Below are 20,418 nucleotides of genomic sequence, written 5' to 3'. Positions count from 1 at the left end.
GGTAGTAGAGGATAGGAAAGGCAGCAGAACACAACAGACACTAGTATGGCAATATGTAAATCAATGGATGTGTAACTGATGTAATTCTGCAATCTGTATATGGGGTAAAAATGGGAGCTCATAACCCACTTGAATCAAAGTGTGAAATACGATATATCAAGAACTATGTAATGTTTTGAACAGCCAACAATAAAAAATTAAAAAAAAAAACAAATTAAAAATTTTTAGGAGAAAAGTACTGAGGGGTTATATTTAACAAAGAAAACTGACATAGTCATTATGTGATGGAATCAGTGGTTAAGAAAGTGTTGTTACTTCAACCATTGATTTAAAATATTATAAAAAATAAAATTTGCTTTTCTGCCTTAAAAAAAATAGTTTGGAGTATATGTGGAGTATTTAGGTTCATTTAAAAACATGATTTAATTAATAAAGAAAACCATAGTAGGACAAAGTAGAAAGAACATTATGCAAAATATTTTATTTCTTTCACTTTATGAACTTCTTTTGGACTTACCCCTCTCAAGACCAATACTTGTCAAGTAGTTGATAGAGGTCACAAAGATTTACTTTTTGGTGAGGTTCATTTTGTAAAATTTCTCTGTTATATGCTATATCAGATCAAATTTCTTATTTTCTGCAATAGAAAGTTAACTTGGAGGGAGGGTTGCTAAAATTCTGATACAACAAACATTTATTTGCAATTTCCAGTGCTGAAACTTTCTATTCCTAGAATGGTGACAAAGTTCTGATTGTAATATTTTAAATATGATTTAAGGACATGTCTTAGGGCTTATATTTAACTCATTAAAATTATTTCTTAGTGAAAGAAGACCCAACTTAATAAAATTAGAGATGGAAAAAGAAGATATCACAACAGACATTATGGAAATCTAGAGGATCACTAGGGACTATTTTGAAAACTTATGTCCCAATAAAGTGGAAAATCTAGAAGAAAGGGATGCATATCAAGATATATACACCCTACCAAAATTGAACCAAGTTGAAACCTGATACTAAAACCGGATAAGAGCACATGTAGGAAATAAAACTATAGATCAGTATCCTTGATGAGCATAGATGCAAAAATCCTTAACAAGATACTAGGAAATAGAATTCAATAACACATTACAAAAAGTATACATCATGATCAAGTTGGTTTTGTTCCAGGGATGCAAGGAGGGTTTGATATATACAAATCAGTCAATGTAAATAGAACCAAAGACAGAAATCACCTGATTACCTCAATATATGCAGAAAAAGCTTTTGACAAAATTTAGCACTCATTCATAATAACAACCCCAATAAAATTAGGGATAGAAGGAACTTAACCTCAACATTATAAAGGCTACACATGACAAACCCAAAGCCTTGAATGGGGAAAAACTGGAAGCATTCTTTCTAAAATCAGGAACAAGACAAAGATGTCTACTTTTATCATTCCTAATCAATATAGTGCTTTAAATTTTACACAGAGCAGTTAAACAAGAGAAGGGAATAAAAAGATACAAATAGGAAAGGAAGAAGTCAAATTATCACTGTAAAGAGGTGATCTTCTCTAGCAAAAACAATGCTAAGCAGGAAGTGTGAATCAGGCGGTATAGCGATACCAGACTTCAAACTATACTACAGAGCAATAGTAACAAAAACAGCATGGTACTGGTACCAAAACAGGCGGGTGGACCAATGGTACAGAATAGAGGACACAGAAACCAATCCACAAAACTACAACTACCTTATATTTGATAAAGGGGCTAAAAGCATGCCATGGAGGAAGGATAGCATCTTCAACAAATGGTGCTGGGAAAACTGGANAGAGGTGATCTTCTCACTGTAATGAGGTGATTCTACACGTAGAAGATCCTAAACATTCCAACAGAAGACTTCTAGAGCTGATAAACAAATCCAGCAAAATAGCCAAATACAAAATCAACATACAAAAATTGATAGCCTTTTTGAACACCAAGAATGAGTCCACTAAGAAAGAAATCAGGAAAACTGTTCCATTTGTAAAATCCTCAAAATAAATAAATAAATAAAGCAGAATAAGGCTAACCGAAGAGATAAAAGACCACTGCAGCAAAAGCTACAGAACAATGAAAAAAGAAATGAAAGAAGTTGCTAGAAAATAGAAAGGTCTCCCATGTTCATGGGTAGGCAGAATTAATACTGTTAAAATGGCCATGTTACCAAAAGTGATCCACAGATTCAATTGCAATCTCCATCAAAATATCAATAATATTCTTCACAGAAACAGTCCTAAAATTCATATGGGAGAGCAAAATATTCAGAATAGCCTAGGCAGTTCTGAGTGAAAAGAGTAATACTGTAGGCATTTCAGTATCTGATTTAAAATTATACTACTGAGATATGTTGACAAATACATCATGAAAACAGACACATAGACCAATGGAACACCATAGAAGACACAAAGATAAACCCACACAGATACAGTCATGTGATCCTTAACAAAGATGCTAAAAACATACATTGAAGAAAAGACAACCTTTTAAACAAATGGTGCTTGGAAGACTGGATATTCATATATACAAGAATGAAACTAGATCCCTATCTCTCACCTTGTGCAAAAGTCAACTCAAAATGTGTCAAAAACCTAGTAATTAGACCAGAAACTTCGCAACTGCTAGTAGAAAACACAGGGGAAACACTCCAGTAGTAGGTACAGGCAATGACTTCTTTTTTTTAAGATTTTTTTTTTTAAAGAGAGAGTGAGAATTTTTAATATTTATTTTTTTAGTTATCGGCGGACACAACATCTTTGTTTTGTATGTGGTGCTGAGGATCGAACCCGGGCCGCACGCATGCCAGGTGAGCGCGCTACCGCTTGAGCCACATCCCCAGCCCAGGCAATGACTTCTTGATAGCACTTCTAAAGCCCAGAAAGTAATAGCAAAAATTAAGAAATTGGATGACATCAAAGTAAAAAGCTTCTGCGTAGCAAAGAAACAATAAAAAAACATGAAGTGAGAGCCTACAAAATAGGAGAAAAATCTTACCTGCTACTCTTCTGACAGAGGATTAATATCCAGAATATATAAAGAACTCAAAAAACTCAACACCAAAAAAAGGGAAAGAAACCAACAAATAATCCATTCAATAAATGTTCAGATGAACTTATCAGACAATTACAATTACAATTACAAATTGAACAAATGCAAAAATGTTCAGTGTCTATAGCTAATAGGGAAATGCAAATCAAAACTACACTGTGATTTCATTTTACTCCAGGATGGCAATCATCAAGAATTCAAATAACAATAAATTCTGGCGAGGATACAGGGAAATAGAAACTCTTATACACTATTGGTGGAAATATAAATTAGTATAATCACTATGGAAATCAGTATGGAGGTTCCTAAAAAAACCCCAAAAATCTAGGAATGAAATCCCCATATGACCCAGCTATACCACTCCTAAGTATTCATCCAAAAGAATCAAAGACAGCTTACTGTAGCTATACATGCATACCCATGTTCATAGTAATGAAATTGACAGTTGCCAACTTATGGAACCAGCCTAGGCAGCATATCAATGGATAAAGAATGAGGTATATATACACAATGGAGTTTTATTTGGCCATATAGAAGAACAAAATTATGTTATTTACAGGAAAATGGATGGAACTAGAGAGCATTATTTAGGCAAAATAAGCCAGACTCAGAAAGTTAAGGGCCACATGTTTTTAGAGAGAAGAAAGAAAAAAGGGGCTCTCCTGAAAGTAGAAGGGAGACCAATAGAGTAGAAGTAGGGAACCAAGAGGAGGGAGGAGGAGGGGACAAAAGGAGGTACCGGGAAATGAAAATGATCAAATTTTATTATGTCCAAGTGCACATATACTGCAGTGAATCCAACAATTATGTATAATTATGCAACAATAAAAATAAAATTTAAAAATGTTTTGTAAGGTGGATGGGAAAGATAAGTTAAACAGCAAAAAATATCTTTTAAAATAGATTTAGATATCTGGTTTATAGTCCTAGGCATAGGATTACTTAGCCAGGATTAACAAGTTTTTCTTTAGACAAAACAGTCCATCTGATGCCTTGCATCTTTTATTTATTTTATTTCTTTAGTCTATAAGCTTTATTTATTTATTTGGTACTAGGGATGACCACTGAGCCATATCTCCAGCACATTTTTTTTTTGTTTTGAGACAGGGTCTCACTGTGTTACTTAGAGACTTACTAAGCTGCTGAAACTGGCTTTGAACTCTCAATTCTTCTGCCTCAACCTCCTGAATCACTGGGATTACAAATGTGCACCACCATGCCTGGCTTAAGCTGTATTTTCATCAAAAATCTGCACATGGGGAACCTGAGATGGGAAGCAGCAGCCACCATCATCACCCCTCCCTGTGTATGTTTCACTCTTTGGAAGTGATGTTTATGAATCATTCTCCAGTAGTTACTTTTATAATTTTATTTAACAGATAATATCCAGTTATGAAAGAAGAAATTCTGAAAAAAGATGGCCTGTATATGTAATATAAAATATTAAATCATAATATGTTATAATAAATATAAACACTAAATTTATATTTAATAGTAAATGTAAAAGTTAAAATATTTTATATTAGAAGTTGAGCTTTTGTCTACATTCTATTTTAGTTATACAATTGGTATACCTTTTCAATGGACATAGTGTCACTCTTGCATTGTCAGTATTAGATACACTTCTTTATGTTCATTTCTTACCTTTTTTCCATTTTTTTATTTGTAGATGGACACAATATCTTTAGTTTATTTATTTTTATGTGGTGCTGAGGATAGAACCCAGTGCCTCACATGTGGGAGGCAGGTGCTCTACCACAGAGCTACTTTTTATGTGAACCTAATAATAAAGAAAATGTAGATGCTGCAATATATAGACATTATATTTCTTCAAACTAGCTATCTGACTTTGCCTTTGGTAAGTCTCTTTATCTCTTTTCCTATTTAGAAAATGGAAAATTTGTTTCTCTCACTTTTTTACCCCTGTCATATACATGACAAATGGCAACATAGTCACATAGTCCTATGGAGATTTGATTATAGGTTGTGAAATAGATGGTATAGGCTGCACATGATATTCAGTGCCTAGTACTAGATCTAACTCTACTCTTTTCTCTCCCATTCAAGAAACTATTCCAGAAGATTAGTAAATGAAAGTGACATTAGAGGTAATTCTAAACCCATCTAGTTTTTTATTGTGTTCTCAAACTTTGGCACTTAAATACAATTTTCAGCAAGATACCTCATGACTAATATTTTACTATTTGGTAGGTGGTGACTTCTAAGGTAGTAGATGTGTCTAAGACTTTGGTTAGTTATTAAACTTATTTAATGATGCAATTCTGTTATTCTCAAGCATTTCTGATTTTCTGGTTATTATACTAGTAGGTTTTCATTGGTAGGCATTACATGAATTAATAGTACCATATACATGATATGGATTCAGTAAATATTGAGTGGACTTATTAATGAAATAATTATCCCTGTCTGCAGATAACATAAATTCATAATTTTTTTTCTTATCCCTTAGCAGGACATGTTTTTGTGGATTTCTTAAAGTGATACCGAGAAGACTGTTTTTCAGTATTCTGTTACTTTCAGAAATCTGCCATAACTAGTCTTCCTGAGCTTGATAAAATACTGCAAAATTTTTAATTTTTTCACTAATATGATGAAATAGGAAATATACTGATCGCTTTAGAAGTGGCAAGGGATCTAAAGTCTACTAGTAGATATTATTTTTCATTTGTTGTTTTCTAACTGTTATGGGAGAAATTGTAAATGTATTCCTCAATTTGTTATTCATTTATTCAACAAATACTTTTAAACATTTGTGCACTTACTATGTGACAGGCCACCTACCAGACCAGCAGTCAAAGCAGTTCTCCAAAGTGTGAACTGGATCTTTGGAGTCTTTGAGACCCTTTCAAGGATTTATGAAGCCAAAACTATTTTGATACTAACACTAACTGCTTTTTTCACTGTTGGATGTTTTCATTAATGTTGCAAAAGCAAGAGTGGGTAACCCTGCTGGTTCTTAGTATGAAACAAAGCAACAAATTTCACTGTCATTCTGTTTTTCAGCAACACTGCATAAGTCGGAAAAAAGGGTAATTTCACTTAAGATGATGCATTACAAACATTTATATTTTATTAAATTTTGTTGACCGAATACATATCTTTTTAATATTCTATGTGCAGAAATGGAAACTATATTTTTGTAAAGTGCTTCTGGGTACTAAAACACACTGGTTGTCTTCAGGAAAAGCACTTGTGCAATTGTTGGAGATACTATTTTACTTAAAAGAATGATAGACAAACCATGGTATTTGGGGGGCATTTTTCTCAAAAATGAGCAAATCGGTTCTTGGAAAACACTGGCACTATTTTTGTCAATTAGAAAAAGTGAGCTTTCAGGTTAAAAATTTTTGGAAAACATATCTACTATTGTAAGCATAATAGTTTCTCATTATTTAGAAACTTTTCTGATGAAATCAGTAGTGATATTAATGAATATGATTTTTTTAAAGAGAGAGAGAGAATTTTTTTAATATTTATTTTTTAGTTTTTGGCGGACACAACATCTTTATTTGTATGTGGTGCTGAGGATTGAACCCAGTGCCACGCGCATGCCAGGCAAGTGCGCTACCGCTTGAGCCACATCCCCAGCCCTGAATATCATTTTTTATTACCATATGTTGAAGTGTGTCAACATATGAAAGATCTGTATAACCCAGTGAACCAGTACTTTCCAAATGAACTTTGTATGATGTCATAAAATTAGGCAAGCGTATGTCTATTCAAAATAGCTTAAATGTGTTACACCATTAGTCATATGATGAGTGTGAGAATTTCTTTGATATGGTTTTAGACTATCACTTGTTGATCTTTGGTGTGATGATAAAGAATGTCTACAATTATCTGAAACTATTATTAAAATACTCTTCCCTTTTCCAGCTACTAGATTTTCTTCACAAATGTATTTCAACCAAAACAATGTATCATCACATCAGATTGATTGTAGAAGTGATTATCCAATTATTTTATTAAGCTGTTAAACAGATTTGCAAATAGATTTTGTTAAGATATTAAAAAGATTTGCAAAATATAAAAATTCCCATTGTATATATATTTATTGTTTGGGTAATATAGATATTTTTTACCAAATGTCATTTTTGTAAATGTATTTCAGCTTAAAAAATAAAATTTTACAGTTCCTTAAAAGTTATTTTCAAGCTATTTTTATTTACTGTTGTTATTTCTAATCCAACAGCAAATATTTAAAATTTTTCTGTTATAATTGCAAATATAGTAAATATTGGTAGGTATAACTATATAAACAAAAGGTATTTGGAGTTCTTGACAATTTTTCTGGAGTCTAAAGGCTCCTGATATCAAAATGTTTGAGAAAGGGTAACCCTAGAAATACAAAAATAAAACAGAGGCTGGGATTGTGGCTCAGCAACATAAAAATAAAGGCATTGTGTTGTGTCAATCTACACCTAAAAAATAAATATTAAAAAAAATAAATAAAAGAAAACAAAAGAAGTCCTCTTTCATAGCTCTTTTCTTTGGTAACAAGCCCCCATGTATCCCTGCTGCCCCTTTTCCTAAAACTGGAAGTAATTCTCTGAAATTCTGTAGCATTTTATTTCTATCTGTCATGACATTTGGCACATGTCTACTGTTCCCATTTAGTCTTACATGTTTTTTGACAGCATAGACAATGTTTTACATCTTTGTATAGTTCGTCAGCACCTGATAAATTGTTTTCCAAGTACTAGGGATTGCATAACTTAAAAATCCATATCTTAAAATCATTCAACTCTAAGCAGTTTGGAAGATTGACTAGGAATTCCTCAGTAACAGGGTTCTGGTGTTTCTTAAAAGAAGTACAATAACAGAGGGAGCTCCTTTTAACAAAAGGTTTGCCAAGTTCTACCAGTTGGCTGATGATTTCAAGCAGTAGTTAAATGATTGATCAATTCACTCAATAAACAATATTTTTTATCTAACAATAAGAACTAATTAATAAGAACAATAATAAGAACAATATTTTTTATATAACTTTCATAGTATACATTTAGATTAGTGAGAACAATACTAAAAATGAAACTTCTCTCCCACAAAACTAAATATATTCTAAATAAACAAATTAAAAGAATGTTCTTGGGCTGGAGATATAGCTCATTGGTAGAGCCCTTGTCTATCATGTACCAAGCGCTGGGTTCAATCTGCAGCACAACAACAATTAAAAAATATATTTTTTTCTCTCGATTGCTTAGTTCTTGATGGTGTTATATGATGAATTTAAAGTTTTGCAGGTTTTTTTTTAATGTCCTTACTTGACAAAATTCAAATTTGCCAACTCTCTGTTTGTTACTGCGGTTTTGGGGGAACATTTTACTAGCTTGTGGAAAACCACTGATATAGACATTCCTTTGGCATTTATTGGAAAGGTATTTGACCTTTAGGTTTGACACTTGAAGCCCACTGTTACAGTCAGCTCATGTATTCTGAAGCTAATTATCAACTTTGTGAGTTCTCTGGATTCCCTGTGTATACCGTTTCTCCTTGATAGTTTATTATCCAACTACAGGGATAAAAGTAGAAAGAAAAACCAAACTTTAGTGTTACCAAACTAACTTTAGTTGAATTTTGGGGTATTGGAATTCTGGGGGAAGAAGATGGAGAAGTGAAAATTTTTGACCATAACAGAGAATTTGAATTATCTTTGGATTCAAGTCAGGTTGCATTTTTAACTTTCCACCTCTTCATAGAAACTGCTAGTAATTGTATAAATAACAGATTGAGCCGACAGACTCTAGCATTGGAAATGATGATCCCATTCCATAGAAACTGTCATTTACATGATGAGTCTTTCACTCTATAAAACGAATGGCTGTAATGTGCCAGGTCCTGGGGTATAAAGATGAAAAAGATACTGTCCCTGACCTTAAGAGGAAGTGATGAGAGCAAATCAGTGCCCTTAATGTTGCCAGGGAGGTACCTGGCACATTGGGTGTTCTTGGAGAAGCTGGGAGTGGTGGGAGCTGGGAGAGGTGGCAAAAGAGAGTAATGCTATGAAATGAAGATGTGGAGGTGGAATTAGGAAACTGTGAGCCTATTTGGGGAAATAAGGAGCATGTTGGTATGGTAGGAGTGCGGGGCGGGGTGAGATGTGGAGGTGCCATGAGAGATGCTGAAGAGTTAGGCGGCAGCTAGATGTACAACTTTAGATGCTCTGTTTAGGAATTTGAACTTTACCCAAAAGATTTACCAGAACGTGTTCTGTGGGATGGTTATAGGACAGAAAGGGGTTTTGAAGCATCACTCCAGACAGAGTTAATCATATATAGTTAAAAAGCATGACTCTTTTTGTACTAGAATTGTTTCTGGCTAGGATCTTCACTCAGGCGGTTCAAAAAGAATAATAGGAAGAAAGCTGCCAAATTGACACTTGGATTTTTTTTTGGGGGGGTGGAGTAGAGGGATGGGGAACTAGCCATTGTTTTCCTATATCATGGACATATTTAAGTTTTAGTAGATTAAAGTGCAGTAAGTTTTATAATCCTTAGGATATATCCTGAAGGTATGTCCAAGATATTTAGAGAAAAATTTTGAAGGTGAAATAGAAGTTAAAGTTGTATCTGGTGGAAATGAAAAGAGGAAGTGCAGAAATCTGAGCATCTCAGACTTTTCACTTAATTCCCTACTTTTTCCTCTCAGTGAGAAGATTCTCAAATAATCTTGAATTATGTTTTCTTATTACTTGTTGATTGTCAGCCACACTATCTAGCAGAGAAACATAGAATCAGAGTATGCAGAATGGGTTGGTATTCCTAAAGCTTTTCCTTTTCAGTTGTGTAATGGTCAAGAGCACTGACCCTAGAACTGTATGGCCTAGGTTCAAATGTGCCAGTTACATTACCCAGTTACTTAGGGTCTGTTTCCCTTCCTAACTTTAAGACCTTAAGCAAAGTACTGAACCTTCCTAAGCTTCAGTCTCTAAAGCTAAAATGGAAAAAAATGGTATTATCTCTAAGGCTGTGAACATTAAAAAAGCTGATGAATGTGAAGTGCTTAGAATACTACCTGGCACCTGTCAGTGCTTAGTTAACTGTTATTTTTAGGATTTCTTTATCCTGTGGTTTTATTTAGAATACTTTACTATGGAAGAATGAATAGTAACTTTTCTGGCCAAAATAGGATTCTTTGGAGAATGATCTGCTATCTCTCAATGTGGTTAGGTATATAAATGGACTGTTAGAATTTTTGAATTCATGTAATTTAAATTTAGCAAATATCTAACATATTTAAATAATAATAGTAGCAACTAACATTTCCTGAGCATATACTATGTTCCAGGAGTTGTTCTAGGAATTTTTAACTGAATAATTTACTTAATGGTTATCTTAGAGTTGAAGAAACTGAGGCACTATGAGGGAAAGCTAACTTGTCCAAGGTCAATATTGAAACATTGACAGTCTGGCTCCATAGTTCACACAAACCCATCTTTCACACAATCATATTATGTATTTTAGATGTATTTTGACAAAAATATTTTATTTCTATAAACATAATCAGGTGGAAACATTAACTAAAAAATAATTTTGTTGAAATATTTCAGCATAAAAGTGTTACTTTTTCTATTCTGGAGAACATTTGCTCCTGGTCACATGCTTGAGCCACATTTACTATGTTTTTTTTTTGTGTGTGTGTGTGTGTTTGTGTGTGCAAGTATAAGATTATGGGTTTGATGTAACCAAGGCATCCAGATGTGTGTACATATTCTTTAGAACTGATTTTCTCTTTACATCTCAGCTACATATTTTCAGGGTAGTGTGTGAGTAATACCACTTTATGTATTTTATAAACTTATCTGCTTCTTCTCCTATCCTGTGAACATTGAAACAATTAGGGTTGTATCAAATCCTAATTTATGAAATGCATTCATTGTAGGATTTAACAATGAAGAACACTGTGACAGATTGTGCTTTTTACATTCTTAAGTATAAAAAAAAATCTAAGCTGCTCCGAAAGTAGTCACTTTAGTTGCTCCACTTTGTTGATGCTAATTTAACACTTTCTGCATCTATTAAAAAACTGGGCAAAACTAATTTGCCACTAGATGGAGCTCTGGCTATTTGGGTAGAAAAAAAAAAGGCAGTGAAGTCAGAACATTAAATCACCCAGTCATATCATGGTGGAGGGTCCTGGGTATTTGCGGCCCTCAGCTTTTAATTGCAGAATGCATCTTTGTTCTTTGCCTGACCTGCAGAGTGACGTCACTGCCTTTCTTCCTGTGTGCTGGCTTTGACACAAGCCAGATGGCCACAGTGATCGGTAGGCACCCAGGTTGCCTGGTACAGCGAGCGGTTGATGAAACAGAATAGGAAGACGTTTTATGGTCAGCTGTGAGAGCACAATGAGGCTACAGCTTTGCTAAATAATTACATTTACCGTGAACACTTTATTCCTTGCAGAGAAGGGTCTCATGGAAAAAAATACATTTTTATTTATAGTGTTGGGAGGTATAGACCTTTGATCTTTTATTAGTCAGTAGTCTGCTCCAAAGGCATGCTCTCTTTCCCCTGCTCTGCAGTCACTCGTGAAAATGACATGTTTATTTATGTTTAATGGTTCTTTCAGGCTGTGCATTGTGATACTTACCTTCCCTCCTCCTCTCCTTTGTCTCCAGTTGGTAACACAAAAATGTTTTAGTTTCGTAGTGAGTTTAGTTTTGAGAAGTCAGAGTTCAGGCATGTTAATACAAGCAGATTTCTGCCAGATATACTCCAGAGTGATTTGGTAAAATACATTACTGTTTATTATGTGTTTGTTCTTGAAGTAGGTCAGAAAAGTCCAGAAACAGGTTTTTATTTGCGGGTGGATTGGGGGTGGGTGGGTGGAAGGGGAATGGACATGGTGGTCAGGAAATGAACAAGACATTAATTTTATAACCATTTTTGGACATTTGGTAGTTAAAGCTAATTAAAATACTAATTTTAAATAACAATAAGAAGTTTATATTAATATAGCACTTTTCCATTTTCATTTGAAGTTAATCTTTACCAATTACAATATTGTTTAAAACTTTCACAAAAATCCTAAGAACTGAACTGTTCTCTGAAGCTTAATATTCATATGGTTTTGAGATTCTTCCACATGATTCATTTCCAAAGACTTTAGAAAAATATTTTTAGCCTTTTTAATACTAGGTTCTCAGTGTTTTTTCACAGAAATTTATTTAGAATTTATCATAAAATAGAATGAAAATTCTTGTTCATGTTTTATTCTAACTTAACTCGGTTTCTGCCGTGAATTCTCTTAGTTCCCCTTAGGTTTTTTTGATTCTATTTTTTAAAAATGAAACTCTAACAAAAGAAGTCTCTTAAATTCACAATATTTTTGAAATGCATTCTCCAGGAAGGAAGGCTTGCACAAATAATTGCTGGGAAAAGGCAGCATGGTATAAGGCAAGAATATGGCTTTGCAGTCAGATGTAATAAGGTTTTCTAATCCTTTATTCCACTGGTTATTTGGTTTGTGCCCTTGGACCTTTGAGCCTAGGTTTCTCACATATGTACTAGGAGGATAAAACCTACTTCCTAGGTTTATTGTAAGAATTATATGATACAATGTGTATATTAGGCTCCAGACAGTTCCTGTCACATGTTATGAACTCACTAAACCTAATTCCTTTCAACTACTTTAAACTTCAACTTCTTGCAAAATGTGTTTGCAGATTACACTGCTATTATATGGTGTGTATTTTATTCATAAGATATAAATAAGCCTGGGTGGAAAATAAGCTCACTGTCTGAAAAATAGACATTTGAAATTTATTAGCACTGTGTGTGTATGTATGTTCAGTTCCAGATAAAATCATAACTATAAATTGTTCAATGAATGTGTTTAACATTCGTGTTGTGTTAATTTGTTTTTTTTTTTTCTCTTACTCAGCTCTTGCCCCTGTTCTTTGCCTCTCGTTTTGTTGGTGAAGATATTACAGTGATGTCTGCATTCAACCTGCTGCATTTGGTGACAAAGAGCCAGCCAGTGGCCCTGCGAGCCTGTGGGCTTCCCTCAGGTTGCTGCTTGTTGTACTGTACATAGTGAGGGCACTGGTCTGTGTGGGTGTTTCTGCTGCAGGAAATGATGCACCACCTTGCTTTACTAAATTTCCTTTTCTTTTATTTGAGTCCTAATTTGAACACGGAAATTGGTTATAAATCACCACTCTACTTGAGTGGCATTCATTTCCATAATTCTTCAGCTCTTGGAAACACTGTCCAGTTTCTTTGTCCAGTGTACAATCATCACTAATATTTCACGATATCTTCCTGTTCCTTGCACACTACACATCTGCAAATCATAATGTTCATAAGAGGTGGAAGCTCAGTGAGAAACTGCCCCAAATCATACAAAATAAGACATTCATCTTGTTAAAGGATAATGAAAACACTTTTCGTGCTACATGTGGGCATCCTTTAGGGAAAAAAAATTAAATGACCAACTTTGGCATAATGTACATTTATTGTAGTTTAAAATAAAATATACTCTACTTAACAATTACCAAATAAACAGAAGTAAAATAGCATGTGTCAGTTGATTCTTAAATTAGAACCACTGTACTTTTTAAAAATGTGATTTTGAGCATGTAAAACAATAAGGTATGAAAGTCCAAAATTTCCTATGTGCCTATAAGTTTAATACTTAAATTTTATTATGAAAACCAAATATTTTATTTTTAATATTATTATAATTTACATTAATGAGCATCTCTATTACTACATTGGATAGAGAATCTGATTCTAACTTGTTAAATATTTATTGAGTTTTAACTATGAGTGTCAGACATTGTGTTAAGCACTGAGGATACAAGGATATACAAGATAAAGCCAGTTTCTTTCAAAGAGTTCGAAGTAGTGATTGAAGTGTGTGAGGACTTTTGAAAGGTTTGATAATAGAAGTATTTATGCCTGGGGTATTGTGGGAATCCAGAGGTGGATGGGCCTAGCTATTTAGGGGAAGAAATTTTGGAAGGGAGGTAAGGTTTCTGAAGTTCAAGAAGAAAGGTTCTAAGGAGGAGCTTGAGCTGAATCTCAGACTGTGAGTTAGCCCTAAGGACAGGGCTAACTGTCCTTAGCCCTATGGCCAGTGAGGGTTCAGGATATCTCTAACATACTGAGTAGCATGGGTAAAACATGAAGGCCTGAAAGAGCAATATGTGTTCAGAAAATATGGGTTATTTACTATAGGAAGTTTAGGAGGGGAAGGGGAAGTACAAAAGATGAGGAAGGACAGGAAGCCAAATCATGAAGAGCTATAGATGATGTTCTAAGGAATTTAAATTTTGGGGAATAGACAGAGAATAATATGACTTCCTTTTGTATTTAAAAAGACTGTTTTAGTGTGGGGAAAGGTCAGTGCTGGTTTTCCAGGTGTTTTTGAGAGGGGCTGAATGGCCGCTTAATTGGAATGGGAAGATAAGGCATTTGTCTTGAGGTTATATCTGAATAGCAAGTAACTTGTTTAAAATAGGTTTGTTTTTTTTTTGTCTATTTATGGTGACTAATGCAGCTTAAACCATGGAGGCCCCCACCACTCTTCTCAGTATCTGCCTTGGCCCCATATTACCTGCACTCCCACCATACAGTATATTGGAGGATTTTGAGGCTGGATGGTGTCAGGAAGATCTGAGATTCTGAATTTAGTGGTCTTGGTAGTAGGTTTGAAAAGAAAGGTAATGCATTAGCTTTGTCTGTTGCATTGTATATGAGCTGGAAAGAGTACCTTAACCACTGTAGTACTTGTGCCGTATGGAACTTTTCCATTGCTCTATGTTATGTTCACTTTGGGGAAACAAGAAACCCATGGGTAAAAGCACCCAGGAAAGTTCCTGTAACATGGGATGTGCTGTACACAGAGGAGGGCAAATATTAACAGAAACAACTTACTAACAGTATATTCCTTGAGATGTGACAGTCATGGAATTAATGTATTTCATGGTGAAATTGTTTAATTGAAATATAAATATCTTTAAGTTTTGATAACAAAATAATTCAGAGTTAAATTCAACAAAGTTGACAATTTTTAAGAGCTAACCATTACAGTGCAGTGCCTAAGCATACACATTCTAGATTCAGACTGACAGGGCTTGAGATCTGGCTTTGCTCTCACTGGCTGTGTAGTTTAGCTCAGTTGTTTGTAAGACAAGGATAATAATACCCACCTGAAAGGATAGCTGTGGAGAATTAAAAAGTTTGGGTTGTAAAAAGTGCTTAGCACACTGGCTGGCATGAAATAGGCACCATCTATGTCTTTACTAGGTTCATTGTGGAAATCCATGCATCTGTATCCATACAGGTTTTTATTTTTCCAGCACAATATGCTTTTAAAAACATTTAAAATTACACCATATTTTATTTAACTACTTTTTCTTAAATAGAAACCACAAATATACTTTGAAGAAATAACCACCTCAGTCTGTTGTTTTGAACTCTTTATTTTACTTATATATCCTGCTGAACCAGAATTCGAGTCCTATAAATATATAATAATACATTCTGTCATTCTTATTACCCAGTACTGATGAAAACCCAAAGAAACTCTGTTATCATTCTTATCTAGGCCTTATACACCCATTTTAAGATGGCAAATGAACTGGATAAAATAGTGTTTCATAATTACTTAATCATTTAAGTGCCACTTAATTTAATTTTTCAAGTGTTAGGAAAGTTAGTCTTTTAGTGTCTACATATTAGAATCTTTATCGTTTATTTCTGTAATAAGATTTTACTTTTAGGTATATAGAAATGGTAAAGAAATTAAGTTCAACAGTAATAGAAACTATTTCAACCTTGAAATATAAAATGAAATGAGAATTCTAGTTTTTATTATTTTGTACAGGTAAAGAAGGAAGAGGACAACATTAGAGATATAGGAAATTAAGGTGAAAGTTTGAAGCCTTGCTTTAATTTACTGTTCCCTGGTTAAAACTGATTGCAACAGAAATCTCTGTAAATCAAAAAGATTTTTATTCCCTAGCCAGTATCCTACTAATTTCGAGTATTATTCAATATGAAATAATTCCAGAACTAAAAAATAATTGCAACAGGCTCTTAAAGTTGATTATAACTGGATTGACCTGCATGAAGGCCATATCCCAGAAGAGTGATCCATCATTTTTGAGCTTTGACTTCCTTTTCTATTTTTTATTAAAGTATAATTTTAATTTAGAGCTTATTAAATGCATCTGAGTTATGGTTCACTTATGTTTGTCATTAAAGGTAATTTTTTTCTCTCAGAATTTCTTAATTTCCTCTAACAGTTTCTTTAAGTATTAAAAAAGAGCACTGGAAGAGGAGTCAGAAAACTCTAACCATGGCTCTGTCATTAACTTGTGTGACCTTGAACAAATCAGTAAACCTCTAGATCTTTAAAATGAAGAATTAAAATTATATAGTATGCTCAGATCTGAAATTCTGTGATTTTATTAGCTGCTATTTGTTTCAACTTTTGGTCATAGGTTAATTAAATGTTAAAACTCACTACTAATTAATGTTGCAAACTTATAGAAAAGCATTCTAGTTGGTGGTGGGAGGATAGAAATATTTTCCATTTGAACATTAGAATTCCTGGCCACTAAATTAAGATTGAACCATTATCTGAGGAGGGATTAGGAAGCACAGTTTTATACATAGTTTTAATGCTAGATAAAAATTAAGAGTAATTGTAGGCTAGATATTATAGAATTTTTCAGCCAAGTAAGGGTGTTTGTCTAAATAGTACTAATTATAGTGATAAATTATACTTTTTCTCTAACATCAAGCACATAATATATGGTTGTGATTCTTCCTTGACTTCAGGGGCGTATTTAACTGTCTCCAGTGAATTGAAGAACCACATGGCTGTTATGTAGTTTATAAAGATATTATATCATGATCTTCTAATGGATAACTTAGACATCTTTAAGAGATATTTTGCAAATGGTGTTTGAAAGTCATATAATACCATCTGTATAAGTATAACTCTATGAATCACAAGCTTATGGCTTCAGAACTTAGCACAATGCCTGGCACTTAATAAATATTTGTTAAATGCATAAGTAAACATTTGGAAAGTTTACATATAGGTGAAGTCATAATTTTAACAGAGAGTACAAATTTATTTGAGATTCCTTTATAAGGAAAGATTAAAAGTAAAGTTCATAGTTTAGCTTGCTGTTAAATTTATTGTCAAAAATAATTTCTCTTTTCTCACTTTATTGTATTAATTCCACATAGGGGATGTTTTAGGTATAAACCACATTGTAGTAAAACATATAACAAAAAGATAGTAACACAAATACAGTGTATATTATCCAAAATTGCTTTTAGTTTTTCTCTCAAACAGTTTGAATTTTGGTGGTGTATCAACTGAGGAGATGAATAAGTGCATCTTATATTTACTCTGAGAATTAAGAACCCTGGTTTTTTTGATTACTTTTTTTGAGAAAATTAGTATTTTTTTTTCTTTTAAAGTCTCCATTTTTAAAGAGGAAACACTATAGGTATGCATTAAAGCAGCATCCATGGTTAAAAAGTACTATTTCTTCACTCTGAGCTGGTGAGAGTTCATTCAAAGCAACTGATGTATTTATCCCTAAAAAGAAAAAAAATCACCTCAGCAGCATGCTGTTCACTTCCTGGATAGATTAACTTTTTATATTAATTGTTAACAAACTTTTTGGGTCACGAAAATATTAACTACCCCCTTAGTTCTTGGTAAGAGCTAGGGTGAGGGGAGGAATAAACACACACACACACACACACACACACACACACACACACCTCTAAACATCCCTAAACCCAAATTTTCAAACAATTTGAAGTTTTTAAAAATTAGATCTTCTGAAACTCTTCAGAAAGTGTTCTTTGAATTGAGTTTAGAAATTCTATTTTTATTTTTTTAAATTTTTTATTCTAATTTGTTATGTGTGACAGCAGAATGCATTGCAATTCATATTACACATGTAGAGCACAATTTTTCATATCTCTGGTTGTATACAGAGTATATTCACACCATTCGTGTCTTCATACATGTACTTAGGGTAATGATGTCCATTCATTTACAGCCACAAACTTCATGTCATAGAAACCCTATTTTATCAGGTACATAAGAAATCAAAGGAAAATTCTGTTCAGAATGCATTATTTCTGATTTCTGTGTTGGTGTCACCAATAGAATTCACTCCCTGAATGCCCTCCATTCTCCAGTTTCATCAGTCCTCCAAATTCTTCTTACCTAACCTGTTTAACTACATTAAAAATGCTTTGTGGAGGACTTTTTAAAAAAGAGAAACAAATAATTAAAAAAAACATACAAATTCCAACTCATAATTCACAACATAATTTGCAATTAGTTGTTGGAATGATATCCACTCTTTCCAGTAGATGGCACTAGTTTTACATTATTTCCTAGCGTAGATACTTAACTGATAACATTAGGCACATTGTGAAAACTTAGAAAGTATGTAAAGAACATCCAATTAAGAACACATGGATTTACAAACTACAACTTTTTCTGCTTATTATGTTCAAACAATATTTGTGAAGTGAAAAGAAAACCTTTTTCCATTTTCAATAGGATTCTGATGCCCTTTGTTGCTTGGACCTCTCATTGAAATTGTCTTTCATGTGTAAACCTTCTATAAACTAAAACAAGTTTTAATAAATTAACTTATCTTGTATCCAAACAGCTGATTTAACAGTAATTTATAGTTTTTATATGCAGCTAAATTTTCTTCAGCAGACCACCCAAATATTAAAGAAAATTTCACATTCTGTTTTGCTGTTTTAAATTTTTATAGAATTTTAAAAATGTTATTAGTTTAACATGTTGACTGTTAAGCATGAGTCATTTTTGCATGAATGAAAATATTTTTGACACTAAGAAAAATTATAAAAATTATATTTAAAATGTTCATTAATGAATATATTCTGATATAGCTATATTTTTTCTAAAAAAATCTTTTACTAGCTTAATGATGTGGTAAAGTTTTAGTTAACATTGAAGAGTGCTGTGCAGCATCTAATTACCAAAAGAGTTTCAAAAACTATTTGTGGATAATGCATATTAGTCAAGGCTAAATTGTTCTAGAACAATACATCTGTATAAATAAGGTGTTGGGCATATGGTTTCTTAAATGTGAATTTTGTTAAAATTTTCAATATCAAATACATTTTTTGTATTATTCATTAGTAATCATAAAAGACAAACCAATATCTGTTAGCAACAGAGTTAAAATAGAATGAACAAAACAATTAAATCTTAGTTTTGTTTGAGAAATTCAGTAGTTAATTAACAATGACTGTAAAGAATATAACATATTGTTAGCTCTAAAACAATTCTATAGGATTAGAATATCTAGACAATTTGTACTCTGAAGAATTCACATAGGTAATTACATGTTTATCTAAACATATTCATAATAATGTTACCTAATAGATCATAGAAGAATTTATTAAAATGAAGTATTTGATCTCAACAAACGCAAGTTTAATGAAAGAATGAGCCATAAAGGACAGTTTACAAAGACTAATATTGATGGTGGATGCTTGATGAATTTTTATTATAAGTCTTTCATAGTTTATAGTTTCAAACTAAACATTTTATTTGGAGATTGAATTACTCATGATTGCTTTTGCTACATACATTTTCATTTAAAATTCTTCTAAATACATTTATTGAAATGCAGTGGCAAATTATCTCTAATTACTTTTTGTGCCTTTGTATTTGAAATTAATTATTTATTTGAAAATTTAAAATACCAATTTTATTTAAGTTCCTTAAGTTGTTTTTCCCATTTAGCATGCTTGCACTGGTATTAGTTATTTAAAAATATATGTTATGTTATTAAAAAAACATGATGTGAGGAAAATATCAGTTATTTAGTTGATTAGTAAGAGCTATACATTTATACAGTTTAAATTTACTCAGTAACTTTTATGCCAGGCATTTCCCTCAAAAGTAAACATAATTATCATGTTCAACCACATAATTGCAAACAAAGAATGGGATATTAACTTAAATCATTAGATTATTTTAATTTTAAGCAAACAAAGAAAATCTAGAATAATTATAGTTTTCTAAGGGTTTTTAATTGTAGAAATGTATGTTGATTCAAAATGATAAAGCTATTCATATTACATCTCATTTGATTAATATTATATATGTTTGTTCTGGTGATTGAACCAAGGAGCTACATCTCCAGCCCTTTTTATTTTTTTATTTTTGAGATAGGGTCTCACTAAGTTGTTTAGGGCTTTGCTAAATTGCTGAGACTATCCTGGAGCTTGGGATTCCCCTTCCCAAAGCCCCCTAAGTTGCTTGGATTAAAAGATGTGCCACCATGCCTAGC

General features: G+C 32.8%; 1 protein-coding gene across 3 annotated transcripts in view; it reads left to right on the top strand.

Annotated features, from left to right (window-relative positions):
- The window catches only part of Msrb3 (methionine sulfoxide reductase B3), a 183,522-nt gene that overhangs the window by 21,272 nt on the left and 141,832 nt on the right, over window positions 1–20,418 (top strand). For 2 of the 3 annotated variants that reach the window (XM_015483051.2, XM_048805725.1), the window contains exon 2: window positions 12,978–13,104. In XM_015483051.2, coding sequence (XP_015338537.1) covers window positions 13,029–13,104 — 76 coding nt within the window. In that variant the 5' untranslated portion in view covers window positions 12,978–13,028. Of the gene's footprint in view, window positions 1–4,225; window positions 4,378–12,977; window positions 13,105–20,418 lie in introns of those variants that run through there. The other variant, XM_048805720.1, reaches the window with a different exon arrangement.

Source organism: Marmota marmota, unplaced genomic scaffold (assembly GCF_001458135.2).
Source record: "Marmota marmota marmota unplaced genomic scaffold, marMar, whole genome shotgun sequence".
Lineage (NCBI taxonomy): Eukaryota > Metazoa > Chordata > Mammalia > Rodentia > Sciuridae > Marmota > Marmota marmota.
The sequence above is the reverse complement of the archived record's forward strand: the minus strand, read 5'-3'. Positions and strand labels throughout refer to the sequence as shown.